A 17,474-nucleotide genomic window follows, 5' to 3' on the forward strand; every position below is an offset into this window, starting at 1 on the left:
CCGTAGTCTCAAGGTCCGCCACCGTTCCTGTATCAAGCTTTTCGATCGAGTCATATGTAACTTGGAATTTTATTCCTATTTCATATTAGCAAGTACACTATGGTACTTCCTGGCGGGATATATTGCCTTTAACTTCTTCTGCAGTCTTGACGAAATCATTCCAGGTAAGCCTGTTCCCAAGAATGTAGCTCTCCTCGTCCCACTTTGGGAGATCCAAGCTCGCAGCTACAAACTTCGCAATATCCACAGTGTGGATAAATGAGATTGGAGTCGTTCCGGTACCGGGGAGAGCGGCGAACTCGTTTTGCATGTCGACGGCCATAGTCAGAGGTGCTACATGTGTAGGTACGTGGGGGTAATCCCAGTAATCAAGAAAGAAACCCACATAGAACCGTGTGTGCTCGAGGGATGTCTTCTTTAGAACTTCCACACTTTCGAACTTGACACGGCTAATGATGAAATTAGCGGCGTCGGCTTGTCTACACGGTGTGTACAATGTAAGCAGTTCTGTTGCCAAATGGGATTGGAACTTCGCTAGCACTTACTCTCGAGCCATGGGGACGCCCCAAATACTTGGAGCAAAACGCTTCGTTACCTTCGACGCATCTGCAGCCATCACCAGGTTATTCTGCGGCTTTGCTGAAGTGGTCAAAAACATCATAGAGATCACTGTATGAACATCATTCTCTTCCAAGATCTTTTTCATACTGTCAATGTTGTCATAATCGACAGCGATAATTTCACTGCCAATCTCGGCTGCAAGCTTAGCATCCGCCTTGATGTTCTTAGTATAACGAGGTCTTTTGTTATCACACAAGTAGTTTTTGCTTACTGATCTGCTCAAGATCTTCACCAGATGTTTGCCCTGGCGAAGAACCGTCTCCGCAATAGTGCGACCCAGGCCATTTGCACCACCAGCAATTGCGATGACGACCATGTTGAACGATTTTGGGAAGTTTTCAAAGAGAATTGATGGGAGACTTGTAGCAGTGACAACTTACAGGTTTCAGATAGAGACCTGTAGTGCAACAGTCCTCTATATCTGTATGGGACGTCACACTGACAGGCTCAAGATGTATATATATAAGCATGCGTTTTGGAATTAGAGTTGAGTGTTCGTCCGTCTAAACATTCATAACTCACTGTTACGAGTGTAAATGGTGAATGTGAGTACGACGGACGTCAAAACTCGGAGAATCATTAGTATTTAACAAACAGCATAAATCTCTTAGCTAACGAGAGATGCCAAGCTTTAATAAGGTATTTAAGCAATCTGATCATAATTTTCTTGCTTAGCCTTGACAACATGTATCCACATTGTTGATTTGTGGTCAACCCCTGGGTGGTTACAATGGTAGCACGTAGATCCAGATGGTAGACCTTTCTGACATGACCACTGTATCAGTATTTACTCAGCGAATGCAACATCGCTCTGGGCAGAGATAAGTGGTGATCGGTTGTTTAGTGCCGTCCATGCATGGTGATGTTTATGTCGTACTGCAATTCCCCGCAATATTTGTTAGCCCGACAGTGAAGAAAGAAGTCCCACCAGCCGGCGCTAAAGTTCACCATCTGGAGGAAGCTAGAATAGGCGCTATGTCGCACAGTCCTTGCAGTGACAGTTGTACCAATAGACCGAGAGTGACGATGGTATATGGTAGGGAAGTCAGTTAAGCTTGGGGTCATCGTTGCGCTGGACACATAAATGGGCCCATTACGCTGGTAGATGGGTATAATATACCCAGTTGTGGGTATTGGTTGGGTTGTGGATGCATGGACCTTAGGTATAGGTTGGGTTAGGGTATACTTTAACGTGGGTATAGGTTGGGCTGGGGTGGTATTGCAGCGTGTACTTGCTGCTTTTTGTGCAAATTTGATTGATTCTTAGAAATTGGGAAGCGAATGCATCGCTGTACGTGTAGACAGGGATCGGGCACTGTGTCGTGTCAAGAATCCATACCAGTCTGCATCGTAGCATTACCTCCATGTCCAAAAGCTTAGTCCTGAAAGTCGTCTCCCCAGACGTCCCCCAGGGAGTAGATGAACCGAGATCGTGGCTATCGACCGACGACTATCTCTTGGTAAAGACAACTACAGTAGCGGTCAATACCAACGGATGAACGCATTTCTACATCGCGCAGCTCATGAAATGTGTAGGCGGCTGTCTTGGCCGCGACTACGCTGGTATTGTCGTCGTGAGAGGCGACCTCCAAATCCGCATACCAAATACCATCTCAAACATAAAAGCCGCGACCCTGAGTGTAGCCATATCGACAGCTGGTCAAGGCCTCTATCGACCACTGGAACAGCCGCTCTTGTTAGTGGTAGCAAGTTAGTTTACACCATGTGAGACTGATAATACCACGCGATAGATGTCATTATGACAGCATCTGCTTTCGTCGGCCTTCGCTTATCAGCACTGCCATGCAGTGTATCGACTCGAAGGATCATGCCCAGATAGCGCTACGTCGAAGGATTAATGGCCTCCAAAGGATCAGCCGTCGCATGAGGTTGGTGAGGCGAAGGAGCGCCCAGGTGTCTTGAAGCCAGGCGATGTGGTGGCCAAGGCGCTGCCTGACATGTGAAACGAAAGCAGTAAGGCACAGATGATGCACCGTGGTAGGCCAGAATGTTGAAGCACGTCTGATTCGCTCTCGGTCCATGTGCCGCGTTGATCTGTGCGGCCCGGATAAGGGTCCAAGCTTGTGACATCACCGTCGCAACGTCGGTGGGATGGCCTCGAAACCTCACTCGCCCGTTGAGTTCCTCGACGCGCGATCTCCAGCTTTGCTGCCGCGAAGAGGATAGGCGTTGTCTTAGGACCCTGAGCGCCTGAAACTACGGGACCCAAAACAACGTGTTGCATGCTACCCGTAGAGTTTGTCGGTGTGTCTCTTATAGTGCACATGGCGCCTTTTCGCTCAGGCAGGGTTTGCCTGCGATTGCGCGAATTGAAGACGACGACTGCCACGCAATTCCTTGACCACTGCCACCGAGCACGCCATTGCAGTACTCTCTCCCTGCCTCAACGACTCCTTCACCACCACACCGACCCCGCCTGAATACAAGGCAACATCGACAGACCTCGACGGCGACGCCACCACAATCATCGCCATGACCAGCGTACTGAAAGGCGGCTTTGGCTCGCCAAATGGTGCGCCTTTGTTGGCGACCAACTCGGGCACTGAGTTTGTCAACACCATCTGCCCGCTCAAAGGCGCCCTTGATGGCTATGACAACACAATACCCTGCAGCAAACAGAAGATCCACGTCCCGCAAAACTTCTGCGATGCCATGGCCATCCGCGAAGAAGTCTATGGCGAGCAGGGCGTGCCTCTTGAAGCCGAGTTCGACGAAGACGATGCCCGCAGCTGGCACTGGGTCGCTTATGCCTCCGTTGCCACCCACACAACCCACCCCCCGAAGACACTGCGCCGCTCCGACTCTGGCAACACGCCCGCTGACGACGCGCGACGCGCCTCTGCCACCGCCACCCGCGTTCCCGTCGCGACGATCCGGCTCATTCCTCCGCCCCACGGACCGAACAAGTACGTCGACGAGGACAAGACGGACAAACATGCCGATGCAGACCCACCCGGCGAGGAGCACGAGACTAAGCACCCGCCCGAACCTTACATCAAGCTCGGCAGACTTGCAGTCCTGGCACCCTACCGAAGCCTCGGCCTTGCGAAGCTGCTCGTCAACGCTGCGCTCGACTACGCCATGATGAACTCTGACCTCATCTACCGACCTCCATCTCCCACCGCTTTGGAGATGGCTCAGATGCTGGGCCACAACAAGGAGCGCGAGATTACTTGGCAAGGGCTGGTCATGATCCACGCCCAAGCTAACCTCCAGAGCATGTGGGAGAAGCACGGTTTCCACGAGGAGCTGAGGAACGAGGACGGTCAAGTCGAGATACCAGCAGAGCCCCATTGGATCGAGGAAGGCATCAAACACGTGGGCATGTGGAAGAGACTGTCTGTTGAGAAACGAAAGAGGTTGTCTCTATCCTCCCTGGACTCTTCCTGAGCCTGGTCGCGTCTCCGCCCGCGTCCATTGGCTCAACATTCTCACGCAATTCGCGTGTATGAGCCTAGAAATCACTCTCTACTTCTTTGCGGGCCCCTTCATAAGACTATTTACTTACACTTGTGTTTCAAGTCTTCACGCCGGGCATCACCCAGGATCTAGCATCGCTACAAGACCCTGGATATTATGACGACTTTCACACTCGTTTCACCCATGCGACGATTCAACATTGCTTATACCCCAACACCGCACGATCACGACGACACGGCCGAACTTCAATACAACTTGCTTTATTTGCTTATAGACAAGAGGGGTAGGAGTGCAAGCGATAGATGGCGTAACGGTATTTTGTATCAAATCAACACCAAAAGTTACATCTCGCACATGTCATTTATTTGCGTATTCACCTGTTCTCTGTCGTTACACGAAATCTCGTTCCCACCGAGTTGTGATCCGTGTAGGCAGGCAATAAAGCTGACTTACTTACCGTAAGTGTATCTGGAGGAAGGCGCATCCCATCAGCACGACCACGTCGCGAACACACCAATTTCATCACATTCACAGCACGTGGGCACAGGGACACGAATGAAGCACATCGAAATACCTCCCGTTGTCGAAAAGTGGTTGATTCTGCGCCTCTACCACACTCCGTTGCAAAGAGCTAGTTCCGGTCTCTCACTTCCCTCTGTTTATTTATCTTTCCCCCACGTCATGAAGGGAAAGCGACGCGCCGCTCTTCCACCGCTTCCATACTGTTAACCAGGATCGCACATCACTCGCTTCCATGTCCGAGCCCACAATCACGAAACCTAATTTCTCAACTCGAGTCCTCAGTCTTCTCCGCTCACTTTGTCGGCCCGTCATCATGCTTCCGTTTATCGGTATTACGGTCGTTATCTTGCTCACCGCGCTGTACGGCAATGTCCACGCTATTCGCCTTCCCAGCGCCGACGATAAACACAAGTACAAGGTCGCTGTCAGCCACTTTCCTTTAACAGACACTCCCCGCAAAGATCCATACAAGCCGGATGAGGATCGCCGGCTTATGGTCAGCCTGTACATGCCCGTACCCAAGGAGTCATGCTCGAACGAATGTCAAAACAGCTACATACCCCCTCAAACCGCTGCGATTGCCAACGAGCAGTTCATCGAAGGCGGGAAGCGTGATGCAGGCATATTCGAAGAGATGGCCTATAGCGTATGCTGTGGCAGCTCTACCGACATCAACGCAAGCAAATTCCCAGTCGTAGTCCTGGAACCGCATGTCGGCACGAGTAGACTACTTTACTCTACCATGGCACGTTTCATTAGCGCAAACGGTGTCGCCGTTGTTGTCATCGACCATCCTGGTGACGCTTCCATCGTTCAGTTCTCTTCCACCCGCACTCGCGACCTCCAGACTGTATATAACAGTGGTACTGTCCCTCTCTCCAACCTCTCTCCCATCACAAGCTGGAACACCACAGTCCAAACTGCTGTCGACACGCGCATGGCCGACATCGCGTTTACGCTCTCCCAAATCGACAACGTCGCTCTTTTGCAACAGCATTTCACGACTCAACGTTTCACGTCAGCATTGAAGACAGCGACTTACGGTATCATTGGTCACGGTCTTGGCGGCACAGTGGCAACCTCACTCGGTCTCACCTCTTCTGCCGTAAAGTTCAGCATAAATCTTTCCGGCACACCACCCCTCTTATCTTCAGATGTTCGAAATGCTCCTTTTTTCTTCTTTGGCCGCGCCGACTTCCGCCGCGAGCACGACATCCACTGGCCAACAACTTGGTCGCACCTCACTGGCCCAGCTACAGAGTTTGACCTCGACGACTCTGCCATCTTCGATGCGTCCGACCTTCCCATAGTTGTTGAGCTAGCTAGGACGGAAGGTGGAAAGAAGGGCATCAAAGCCCGCGGGCTAAGTGGAAATGCTCCAGCCGAGGGCGCGCGTGCGGTCAACTGTTTTCTGGAAAACATTGTGAAGGAGCATTTCAAGCTGAATGGCCAGGGCATGGATCTGGGCGGCTGTATTAGGAGGTTTGAGGGTGTGAAGCCATATCCTGGGTACAAGAAGAAAGAATAGCTGTATCCGCTAATATTTCTTCGGATGGAAGACACATCGGTTAGATTTAGTATCAGGCAAAAGGAGATCAAGGCTAGACAAAAGTGGGGCATCTAGACATAGTCAAGATGTGGAAATGCAGGAGTTTCGAACCATATCGAGTTGAGCCAAGAATTTCATGATTACAGGAATTGCATATACGCTCAAAACCCAAACACATTCTCTCCCTCCTTGAAACCCCACTTCTCCAGGGCCGGCAAGGCAGCCTTCTGAATCATACCTGGAGGTCCACAAAGGAAAACGCCCGTCCCCTCTTCTGGCGCAAACAGGGCTTCTTGAATCAAATCAGCATCTACATGACCCTTCTTGCCCTTCCAGTCGTCACTCGGATGACTGAGGATATGAGTAATCTTTAGTCTACCTCCGCTCGACTTCTCAAACTCATCAAGCTCCTTGTGAAGCAAGATGTCCTTTTCAGACTTGTTCGCATCCAGAACACAAATCTGTATATCAGGATCGCTCGATAGCATCGCACGTGCGATGAGCGAGTATCCGGGCGTGATGCCACTTCCACCGAGAATGAGGTTGATCTTCTTAAATGTGTATTCTTTTCCAGAGATGCTGAAGACGCCTTCGCCGTTGTATACTATCTCGCCGGTTGGGCCTCGGATTTCAATCTCTTCGCCCAGTGGCATGCAATCGAGAATGTTGGACATTGCGCCGCCTGGTTGCGAACTAGACGGAAAGTAGGTCTTGACAGTGAGTTCGAAGGTACCGACGCCGTCTGCAAGATTCTGGTTGTCATTCTTCTTATTATTGCTTTCATCGGATGAGTCAGGAAGAAGTGGCTTGGTAGGTGTGTATGATCGGATGAGCATCTTGTCTTGGAGATGGTAGCCTAGTTGTACGTGTTGGCATGTTGAGAGACCCAGATCAGGGGTATCCTTTGGTAGTTGGAAGGTGTACGCGCGCGTATCCTCCGAAATGGATTTGCGGTCGAGGAGCTTGACTGGTACCCATCGGTGTTTCTGCAGAACAACTTTACTGTGCTGGGAAGACGATTGCGACTGTTCTTTCGCAGCTGCTTCTGCATTTTTCTTGATGAAAGCAGCAGTCTTGTCCGTCACTACACCAATCGCGCATTCTTTTCGGAATGTTAGTGTATGTGCAACAACAATAATTGAAAGACTTACCGTTGAGCTTCTTGTAAGCATAACCGTCGTGTATGCTTTCGAATTCATTACTAGTTTCTGCGTGCACCTTACCGGCATGGCCCAACACCGCGGCTTTACCTCCGGGATGCCATTCCAACACGCTCGTCGCATCGTAAACCTTTCCGTCGACCACGATCCAGCAATCATCCTCTTTGTCATGCTTCTCGATCTCCTGCCGAGTGAACTGCTTCTGTGGTGTACCAGCCGACTGTTTGACAGCCGCCATCTGGTTCTCAACGCTCGGCTTCATCCACCCACCATCTGCCGTGCCTGGCTCCACCGGATGACGGAACATGATTGACGGCATATCGGAGTCGTCTTCCTGTACGATCGAAGGTCGAACAATGTACCAACAGTTGTTCATCATACCCATGACGTTCCAATTGGGGTCTTTCGGCTGTGTATTCTTGAAGACGTTGAAGCAGCGCACTGTGATGCTGTTCGCTCTGAGTAAGTGCGATATCTCAATGTCCACATGCCAGTGTAGCCACGTCCAGAACTTGTTGCCATGTCGGATAGGCGCATCTGGGAATTTTCGAATACAATACAGCCACGTCTCTCCATCGTCCAGCGAGACCTCCACTCTCTGTACTTCATGACCTCCGCCATCATACGCATAACCTTCGATACGGTACGTCTTTCCTTTCTTGGCTTCGGAAAGCGGTATCTGTTCCCCTTGCGCAGGTTTCACAATGACCGAGTTCAAGTTTTGCTCATTGCAAGCTGTGTCGGGATGGCGGAACAACGTCTCTGCAAATCGGCCATCCTTTTCCGTGACAAATGATGGTAGGACGCGGTTATCCCAAATATGGTAATGCGAGTCGTTTTCCTTCTCTGATATCCAGATACGCTGCAGCCACTTGACGCAGCGTCCACCAACGTATCCCGGTATCATCAGTCGCACCGGGTATCCGTGATCAGGGGGAAGCGGGAGATCGTTCATTTCGTATGCGAGTATAACGTCGTTCGTTACATCCATCACGTAGTCGAATGGTAGACATGTGGAATACTTCCCCTCACTGGGCTCGTCTGCGCCCTCGAAATTGACCCAGTAACGTTTCCCTTCTGGCATCTTTGCTGGTAAGCCAGCTTCAAGCAAGATATCTTTCACCAACGGTCCTTTCCAGTATGCGCAACTGACAGCCGCGCTACCCCAACTGAAGCCCTTGGACTTTTTGATCATGTTTAGCTCTTTCCGGCGGTTACCGTCACATGCCAAAGCCACCGGGATGTTGATGGTATCGAAATCGTTCTTGAGGTTGTCCATTGACAATACGAGCTTACCGCCTTCGACATCCAACTCGTGGATTTCCCACAACAATCTTGGGACAGCGCCATGATTGCGCACATAGTGCAGCTCGTTGGGCGTGATCAGTCCGGCGTCATAGAGATGCGATAGGTTTGCCTCGGCGTTCATTGGATGCTTTCCAGTCAAACGAATCAGATCCGAAGAACGTGGTAGCCAGTTGTCCGGGGAGAATTGATCCGCTTCATCAATGGAGATGGTGCTACGATTGTGAGTTTGAGGGCTTTTGCGCTTTCCATCGTTCTGTTCAAGGGTTTGGATGTAGTCCTTCTCGTGTTGTAAAGTGCGAAGCAATGCGATTTCTTGCACGGAGTAACGCTCTCGAAGCTTGTCATACTCTGTCTTGTCCTTCTTTGCGGCTTCATCGCTAGAGTAGCCAGAGTCCTCCCCACTTTCGGCATATGCGTCATGATGCTTGTCGTTGTCGCCCTGAGTTCGCTTCCATTGCTCTTCGTCCAATGTACCGCCACCTTCCTTTTGGTCCTTTGCACCGTCATCCTGGTGCTCATTCTTCTTCTTCTGCTCTTCTTTCTCGCGCTTCTCGACGTTCGCCGGCCACTCCTCTTGGTTCTTGACCCAATCTTCCGTGCACGGGAGCACAAACCTCCAGCCCAAGCTTCTGTTCTCAGGGTGTCGCAGGTGAAGATCCTTTTCTTCTAGCACAATATCTCGAAAGTTGACAAGATCACCCTTCTTCTCTTTTCCCGTCAAGTCTTTGTGACCCTCGCGTGCTTCTTCAACGTCGTCGCGCGTCTTGGTCTCATCACTCTCGTGGGTGATGCCAGCCCGACGGTCATCGCGATTCTTGTAGCCGACACGATGTTGGTGATTGTGTTCGTTCGACCAGTCAGGCTCCTGCTCGATCTCCTCTCGCGTTGAGCCAGGGTGGTCGGTGATGTGAACTTGCCAGGGTACTGGAGGCATCTTTACGCGTTTCTCGAGAGCAGTAAGGCCAAAGAATTACTACATCCTCGCGAATATGCATGTCGCATGCGAGGATATGTAGCGAACTGACCATAAGCATGATGCTGTCGTTGTGTCGTCATGGTTGGTTTGCTTTTCTGATGCACGACGCGCTCCGGAAAATCTCGTTGGTTCACCCACAGAGACTAATCCGTACTATTTGTAAATGCAATGCTTCCGCGGGTAGATCGGAATGTTGGGGTCCCGCCGACTAGTTAGTCTCAACCTAAAAGCCGCTTCCATTGCCGGAGAACCATGATAGGCGAGTTCAAATGTTAAGACGAGGTGCCGGGTTTGCAGCTTGAGACGAAGGACGACGTCGAAAGAGGCTGGATCATGAGTCATAGTAGTGTCGAGCTCCCATACAGACACCTTAAACAGGTTGCTCAGGACATGTAAATAGTGATGAGAATATGTTACATTTGCCACGAGCTTGCTTTGTCGTGATCCTCTTGCTTTGTCGTGATCCTCTTGCTTTGTCACGATCCTCTACACTATCTTACACATTAATCTTGCCAACTTTCCCATCCCTCCTCCCTCCAAACGCCGCTCTTGCCTCCTTCCTTTAATACGACCCTCACATCCTGCACCCGCTGAAATTTGTCCACTGCCTTACACATATCAACCACACTGAGCGCTGCACCCATGACTGCCGTCAAAGCTTCCATTTCGACCCCAGTAGGACCCGTACACTGAACCTTTGCTTCGATCTGGATGCCGCCGTAGCCAGGGTCGACGCTGTATGGGGATTTAGGTATCGATGGCAATGAGTCTGGGGAGGACCCACCCGAGCTGGACCCAAAAGCACGAAGCTCGACCCCGACATGCGTCAAGGCAATCGGATGGCATAAAGGTATTATCTCGGGGCATTTCTTTGCTGCCATGATACCTGCTATTCGCGATGTACCCAAAACATCGCCTTTTTTCAAGCTGTTCGAGCGTATCAATTGGAGGGGGGTAGGGTTAGTAAAGTACACGGTTCCGACGGCGATGGCGGTGCGTGTTGTGTGTTGCTTGTTCGAGACGCTGACCATGTGTGCGGAGCCGGAGGCGGTCAGGTGGGGGAGGTGTGGTTGAGGACTTGCGGGCTGGGCTTCTGATGATGGAGGAGGTTGTGAGGTTTGCGGTTGTCGTTGATGTAGTTTATCTTTCCCGTCCGTCTTATTGATTGCGCTCGGCTTGGATTCGGCTTTAGACGAAGGGAAGTTGGCGTAACATGAGGAGGTCGAGTACATCCTACGACCCACCAACCTAGACGTCGTCGAGCCACTGGACTCCCCTCTTACTGCCTCAGTCATACCATGTTGCGCCTGTGCCAATGCCTCAAGATCAGTTTGCTGTTGCTGCAGCGGCTCATGTTTAGTATCATCAGCCAAAAACCCCAGACCTTCCGCTTCCATCTCATCCCAATCCAGCTTGCCTTCCGCATCACTGGTCAGAGAGTGTCTCTCAGAGAACACATCATGCCACCTCATTGCCATCCTCTCTGCTGCATCATTGTCAAGGTTGTGATCTATCACCATCTGATCTAATACCGCTTTTAGCTTTTCGTCGACTATTCCTTTAACCACCTGGCCCGTGAGATTAACATTTTCGAACCTCGCCTGCCATCTTTCAATCAAGATCTTCAGCCATGTTTGTAGTGTGCGTCTATTCTCAGAGGTCCAGACCTCGTAGGGTAACACGTCGAGGCGTGGATAGGATTTTTTAAGTCGGTCTCGTAGGGCGAGGACTTGCTGCTGAAGTTGGGGGATGGGTGCGTCGAAAGTGACGATGAGATCTTCGTCGATAGGTAAAATGCCGGATGGCGGAACAACGAGACCAGGACGTTTGCTTGGTGAGGATGATAGGAGATCGAATGCATGTCCGTTACCAGGCACCTTTGGCACTCGTCCCTTGTCCATGATTGGATCCGCAAGCGCATTTTCCTCGGAGCTTCGATCTAATTCGTTTCGACCCAAGACCGAATAAGAACCTGTCTCCCCAACTGACCTTACGACCCAGTCGGAGGGTAAGACTTTCCTGTCTCTATGTTCTTGTGGTATCTTAGGAGGATGTATCGGTTCCTTCCTGATCTTTTTCAATGCATCATCCAATATACCACCAAGATTTTGGCCATCCCGCTCTTCTCCTTCTTCCCTTGCTCTTACAACTATCCTAGCTCTTCGTTCGGTTTCTTCCAGTTCTTCCAACTGTTTCACCAACGCCCTTTTGGTCTCCAAAATCTCTTCTTTCTGCTTCCTCAGCTTAGCTTGTCGCGTGAGAACAGCGAATCGACTTGTATACTTTTCCACGGTCTTTGCAAGAAGTTCTTCATACTCAAACCTTTGTGCTTCAAGCCTCTCTTTCTCCTTAGCTTCCTTTACGGACGTTGCAGGCTTGTCGATTTGGTGGACGACGCGGGCGATGCGATCTTGTAGGTTGATGATATTTGTTCCTAATATCTGAATTGTTCGATCGCTTCCTTGTGGTAACTTTACTTCAGCCAAAAAGTCTCGTAAGGAATGCGGATTCATTCCTGTCACGTTCTTGGTGGCCTTGCCAGCTTCTGGAATCTCCTCAGCCTTTTGCAGTGGCTCCAGTTGAGATAGCTTCTCCGCAGCAGACATAGGCGAGGTAGAGAAGGCTCGAACAGTGGTTGAAGGAGGCTGAGACACGATGTTCAGGTAGGGTAGTGGTGAGCTGGGTATGCGATGTCGTGCCAGCAAGGCATAGGGGTTGTCGAATGGTCTTCTCCGTAGTACAGGCCGCCGGGAGTTCCGGCTCGCTAGAGGCTTGTCATCTAGACAGGGTCAGCAAGATACATCACAGACTGAACTGCCGTAAGCGATGGTAGAATCGGGTATATGATTGGTATATGTAGCCACATGTCCATCTCTAAGCGATAGTGTAGACTCACAATCAAGGAGAACGCTCAGAACGCCAACTATGCAGTGACCGCCGTGGTATCGTAAGGCATCTAACCAGAACCATCGTGAAGGAAAACAGAAAGAGTCCAGATTTACCCACCAATTAAGATCATGGGCCGATTCTCCATGTTGGCCAGATCATCCAAGTCGGCGTGCTTTTCCGCTTTGCGTTTGACGGCAGCCCCAACAACGTCAAGGAGTTCGCGCTCGCGTTGGCCCCAGCCAAAGATTGTCTCATCGCTCAAGCGGCCTTGGTGTCGGTCCTTCTCGATCTGCCTGATGCGCTCAAATGCTTCCTGGTCAATGGGCTCGCCATTGTTGCCCTGTCGCAGAACGTCGCGCAAAGACACCTCGGCGTTACCGTGTAAGCAGACTTTCAGATTGCCGTCACTCGTTATTCGTAACCGATTGCAGGTCCCACAAAAGTCATTTGTCATGCTCGTGATGAAGCCGACCTTGCCCACGAAGCCTGGCACCTCGTACGTCTTGCTGGTGTCGTTCTTGTGTCCTGGCACCGGCCTGAGCCCCGGATACTTGGTCCTGATGACATCCAGCATCTCCTGGAAGCTGATCATCTTGTTCTCACTCCACTTGTTTCCACCAAAAGGCATGTACTCGATGAAGCGTACTTCGATGTCCTTTTCGCGGCCCATTTCGACAAAGGGTAGAATCTCGCGCTCGTTCAACCCCCGCATGACGACGCAGTTGACCTTGAGCTTGACGTTGGCGCCTAGCTTGTTCATGTCCAGTATGCGATCAATCGACTTCATGACAGCATCGAAGCCTTTCCGCCGAGTCATGATCTGGAACTGGAACGGGTCTAGTGTATCCAGGCTGAGGTTGACGCCAGTCAGACCCGCTTCGACCATTGCGTCCAGCTTCCGGTGTAGCGAGATGCCGTTGGTTGTGAGTGCGAGTTCGCGCAGGCCTTTCGGGCGCAGACTGCCGATCTGCTGCATGAGCGGGACGATGTCGCGACGGACGGTGGGCTCGCCGCCAGTGAGGCGGATCTTGGTGACGCCCTGTGAGACGAATAGCGAGGAGAGGTAGAAGATCTCGGGTGTGGTAAGCATGTTGGCCGACGGAGCCAGTGGTATGCCCTCTGCTGTTTGTTAGCAGCATCCTTTGCTGTGTAAGCGTACCAATCGCACCTTCTGGCATGCAGTACAGACACCGCAGATTGCATCGCTCTGTGATACTGATCCGGAGATAGTCATGCTGCCTATTGAACGTGTCCGTCAAGAAGTCGGAGAAGGGTTTCGCATTCTTGATCGCTTTCCTCCGGGCGTCTCCACTCGAACGTGACGGCACCGCAACCGGTGGAATCCCCGCGGGAAGGTCGACATTTGGCTCCTGGGTCGCGGCGTTGGTCGCAACGCCTCTTGTCTGTAATGCGCTTATTGACGGTTGTCGTAGATAATTGCCACAGCCAGCAACTCGTTGCAGCGCGGCCGGGCCCGCCCGTATCCTAGCCATCTGCGCCATTAGGAGGAGTCGAGTTTGTTAAAGCCTCGTCCAACATTGGGAGGGGCGCACATGGGGAGTTATATACGCCAGAGAAGGATAGGGCGGAGATGACTGAGATGTGACATGCGGCAGATGCTTTAGGTGGGCTGTCCGAGCCGATTACAGGGATCTGCTGCCAAGTGCGGCGACCTTACTAAGATACCCTCAGCTAAGGTGGGGTAGGCAAGTGTATTCAAATCAGTCTAGATCTTGAGCCTAAGTGCTCCTGATAGCCCTTCTGCTACTTATCCCTCAGACGCGCCGTGGACATAGGAGGTATCATGTCTGTTGATAATTTCACGGAACAGTTCCGATGGTTCCGACAGTGGCCAAAATGGCACATGCACACTACAGTATCCTTGTCCAACATGGGAGTCTTGGGCATTTTCCATATTCTCCATGACCCACGCGTTTTGTGGATATACACAGCGTGCCAGGCTTACTAAGCGGCCCGCGGACATGTGTCTTGACACGACCGCAAGCTGTTCTATACAACCTGTTCCATACAACCAGTGCCCCTCTTCACGCCCTGCCACTACCTTGGCCTAGCATAGTCCTGTTTCTATTCGCGTCATCATTCTTGTTCCTACCTCCCCGCCTCTCTCTCTCTCTCTCTCATATGGACGAGCTCCCGAAACCTACTCTTACCCTTTTCTGTTGGAAAGATTATACACGTCGGCCTATCAAAACCGTGTTCACTGTCTGGAGAGTTGTATAGGTCGATACCACGTCTTGCTCTGAAAGGAATATCCTGCGTTCCAAGGCGCGAAAGGCTATTAGTCAGCGAACTGTCATGGAATCCCTTGACTACCGGTGACTGTGCCAGCTCGCGGACAAGATGCGGATGCCACTTCACGCAGTTCGGGCATGTCCCCTGTAGACAAGGTTGTTGGTATGTTATACTGTTTTGCCACTTCCCTTTCTGCTGTCGATGTGGTCCGCCGTAGTGAAATCGGTGCAGCTTTGCTTTGCAGGACGTGGGCTCGTTGTGTGAGCTATTGTGCTTTCTTCGCCTTACTTGACGAGCTTTGATAGCCGTGGGAGCTGGTGGAAGTCGAAGTATCAGTCTTGGCTTCGAAAACGGTCTATTTGATCTGTGGAAATGGGCTTCAGGCTGATAGTCGTTCCATATGTGCTTTGGTATTCTTATCTTGAGACCCATCTAGCCTGAGAAGCTGTGGCACTAGACTAATGTGGGATATTGGTGTAGAGAACGCGAAGTGGCAGAACTACTTGCTGTTGTCAGCTAGATGTTTATAGAACTGTTTGCTGTTCACCGACAGCTTGTACTTACGCAACAAGCGAGACATTGTGAAGAAGGCGTGACTTCTGCAGCAGAGTTGTTCTAAATAGATGAAACCAGGTTCATTGTCTAACAAACGATTGGGTGGGCATGACCTCGTCTAGTGCCCCTTCTAATAGTGTATCAATGTCAATGGATAAGTACGTTGCGATGCTACAGATGTGCTCCTGATGCGATGCTGAAGGTCAAATGCTGAATGCCAGTATGAAATACGCGCCAAACAACGACATCTACTCGTAACACTGATCCCAAAGGCCGCCGCTTCTTGCAAAGCTTTGGCTGTCTACAAATTCACTCAACGTACACCTGCCATGCTTGTCACCACCACAGAAGTCCAATGGGTGTACGCGGTCGTTAACAATGACACGAACTGATTCTTCCTTCTCGTGCTTACACTGCAGCTTCTCGACGTAGAGACGTGCTGCAAATGGCACGCTCCATGCTGCGGAATAACCATGTGTCTTCTTTGTATTCTCAATAGTGGTGTTCGATAACGGCTTCGTTTTGTTGTACAGGCCGAGCGCAGCCAAAACACCACTAATGTCATTATCGTGGCTGAAGTCGGCGTATACCTTGCGATCGAGAGGGAAGGTCTTGGGATCGGAGTCGAGGGTGCGATTCGTGTTGGTGTTGTCGTCAACAGGCTTGTTCGTTAGTCGCGCCAGCAGTTCATTGACGTATCCAACGCCTTGAGTCGGACCAAGCGGGTTGCCAACGCCGTAGCCGTAGAATTTGCCCAGTGTCTGGAAGTAGTCGTATTCACGCCACTCCTTTTCGGTAAAGATTCTGCAGAAGTCTGACATCTTCGCTGACGGATGCGCCAATGTATCAAATGGGCACATGTCCATCAAGTACACGATGGACGTGGCGCTGAGGTTCGTTCCAAGAGCAGAGTTGATGCGCTCTTGGATCGGCGGCACAAACTTGTCAGCCCAGACATGCTGCGCCCTATCCCCGAGACCATGATGTGGACCGCCCTCGAATGCTGGACAGATGTCGTGGGACAGAGTATTGTTCCAATTCGGCCCTTCTGGAATCACGACATCGATCTTTCGCGGTTCTTCCTTCAGCGATTGCGCGACACCCGCAAGCCACCTCTCAGCTGATTCAACTACACGGTGTTGTCCGCCCGAGCGTACAAATGGTACGTTGTCGTCGATGAGCTTCTGGTACCGGCGGTAGAAGTGAGCACCTGAGTTGACCATTTCCTGCCTCCCAGCATCCGTCAGCTCATCCGCACCCAATGTATAATCGTAATCCTTCAAGAATCTGAACTCTTTCGGATACGATGTGCTCGTGTTTTGGATGTCTGCGATCAAGATGTGGTAGGCGAGGGTTTTGCCCAGAGTGGGATCGCGGCCGCCGTGGCGGGACAAGACGTTCGCGAAGGTGACTTCGCAGCCCTTCGGAGGCGCTACATCGATGCCCGAGGGTACGGAATACCAAAGCGAATATTGGCCCCAGAAGTGACTCGTCTTGGGGCTACAGCGGTAGCCTTGGTTGACGCTGTCGCAGGACTTGTTGGTGGAGACATTAAGGAGGCTTTTAGAGCGTCAGCTTCGGACCATCAAGAGGACTGATGCTTCATACTTGGAAGCTCCGTACAGGACTACGCATGCGCCGAGTGCTCGTAGAACCCATATGCCCAAGCCTTTCGATCGTTGGTCGCGTCGAGATCTGTGCGAAAGAGGCTCCTTCTCGCTCAACGGGAGAGGCGCATAGTCTTGGGAACGAGGGCCACGCATCCTGTTCCAGGGCTTACTCATCTAGACAAGTGACGGCAGTTATATCCGCGAGTCCGCAAACTGACACGGTGGAGTGACAAAAATCCCAAGTATACCTCTGGAGTATGTGTCGGCGTTGGCATGTCGCGTAGCCGCGGTGACGTATGCGCCCATCATGGTGTTGTCGGCAGAATCCGACGACGCCAAGCTCGAGCGCAAGAGCATCCACCATAGTCAACCACCACCACACTCCGTCCTTTTCATTTGCATCGCGTTGTCATCTGATCGCGTCACCTATCGATACAGCCATGTTGGAAAAACGCCCTTGACGCGCAGTAAGGGGCTAGATACGGTCGCGTCCGTAGCCGATGGCGGCTTTCGGTCTTGCATGCAATTGCGCGATGTAACGCCGTTTCGTCAGCCAGAGATAGACGCGAGCGTGGCCTATGATTGGCGTC

At 51.4% G+C, this 17,474-nt stretch overlaps 4 protein-coding genes across 4 annotated transcripts; 2 read left to right on the plus strand and 2 right to left on the minus strand.

Moving 5' to 3' along the window:
- Nucleotides 1-97: 97 nt before the first annotated feature.
- On the minus strand, nucleotides 98-937 carry GT037_006293 (uncharacterized protein; the record flags this gene model as incomplete). The annotated part of the gene is made up of 3 exons (XM_038931340.1): nucleotides 98-479; nucleotides 546-775; nucleotides 833-937. The coding sequence occupies 3 exons, from the start codon at nucleotides 935-937 to the stop codon at nucleotides 98-100; spliced, it is 717 nt and encodes a 238-aa protein (XP_038785837.1).
- A 2,177-nt stretch (nucleotides 938-3,114) lies between these two features.
- On the plus strand, nucleotides 3,115-4,032 carry GT037_006294 (uncharacterized protein; the record flags this gene model as incomplete). Its single annotated transcript, XM_038931341.1, has 1 exon — nucleotides 3,115-4,032. The coding sequence occupies one exon, from the start codon at nucleotides 3,115-3,117 to the stop codon at nucleotides 4,030-4,032; it is 918 nt and encodes a 305-aa protein (XP_038785838.1).
- An 865-nt stretch (nucleotides 4,033-4,897) lies between these two features.
- Nucleotides 4,898-6,112, plus strand: GT037_006295 (uncharacterized protein; the record flags this gene model as incomplete). Its single annotated transcript, XM_038931342.1, has 1 exon — nucleotides 4,898-6,112. The coding sequence occupies one exon, from the start codon at nucleotides 4,898-4,900 to the stop codon at nucleotides 6,110-6,112; it is 1,215 nt and encodes a 404-aa protein (XP_038785839.1).
- Nucleotides 6,113-6,294: 182 nt separating this feature from the next.
- GT037_006296 (uncharacterized protein) lies at nucleotides 6,295-17,037 on the minus strand (the record flags this gene model as incomplete). Its single annotated transcript, XM_038931343.1, has 7 exons — nucleotides 16,883-17,037; nucleotides 15,597-16,834; nucleotides 12,584-13,585; nucleotides 11,567-12,356; nucleotides 10,201-11,509; nucleotides 7,285-9,535; nucleotides 6,295-7,235 (listed from the first exon to the last, which is right to left on the minus strand). The coding sequence occupies exons 3-7, from the start codon at nucleotides 13,554-13,556 to the stop codon at nucleotides 6,295-6,297; spliced, it is 6,264 nt and encodes a 2,087-aa protein (XP_038785840.1). The 5' UTR covers nucleotides 13,557-13,585; nucleotides 15,597-16,834; nucleotides 16,883-17,037.
- Between the last annotated feature and the right edge of the window lie 437 nt (nucleotides 17,038-17,474).

Source organism: Alternaria burnsii (assembly GCF_013036055.1).
Source record: "Alternaria burnsii strain CBS107.38 chromosome Unknown 752, whole genome shotgun sequence".
Classification (NCBI taxonomy): domain Eukaryota; kingdom Fungi; phylum Ascomycota; class Dothideomycetes; order Pleosporales; family Pleosporaceae; genus Alternaria; species Alternaria burnsii.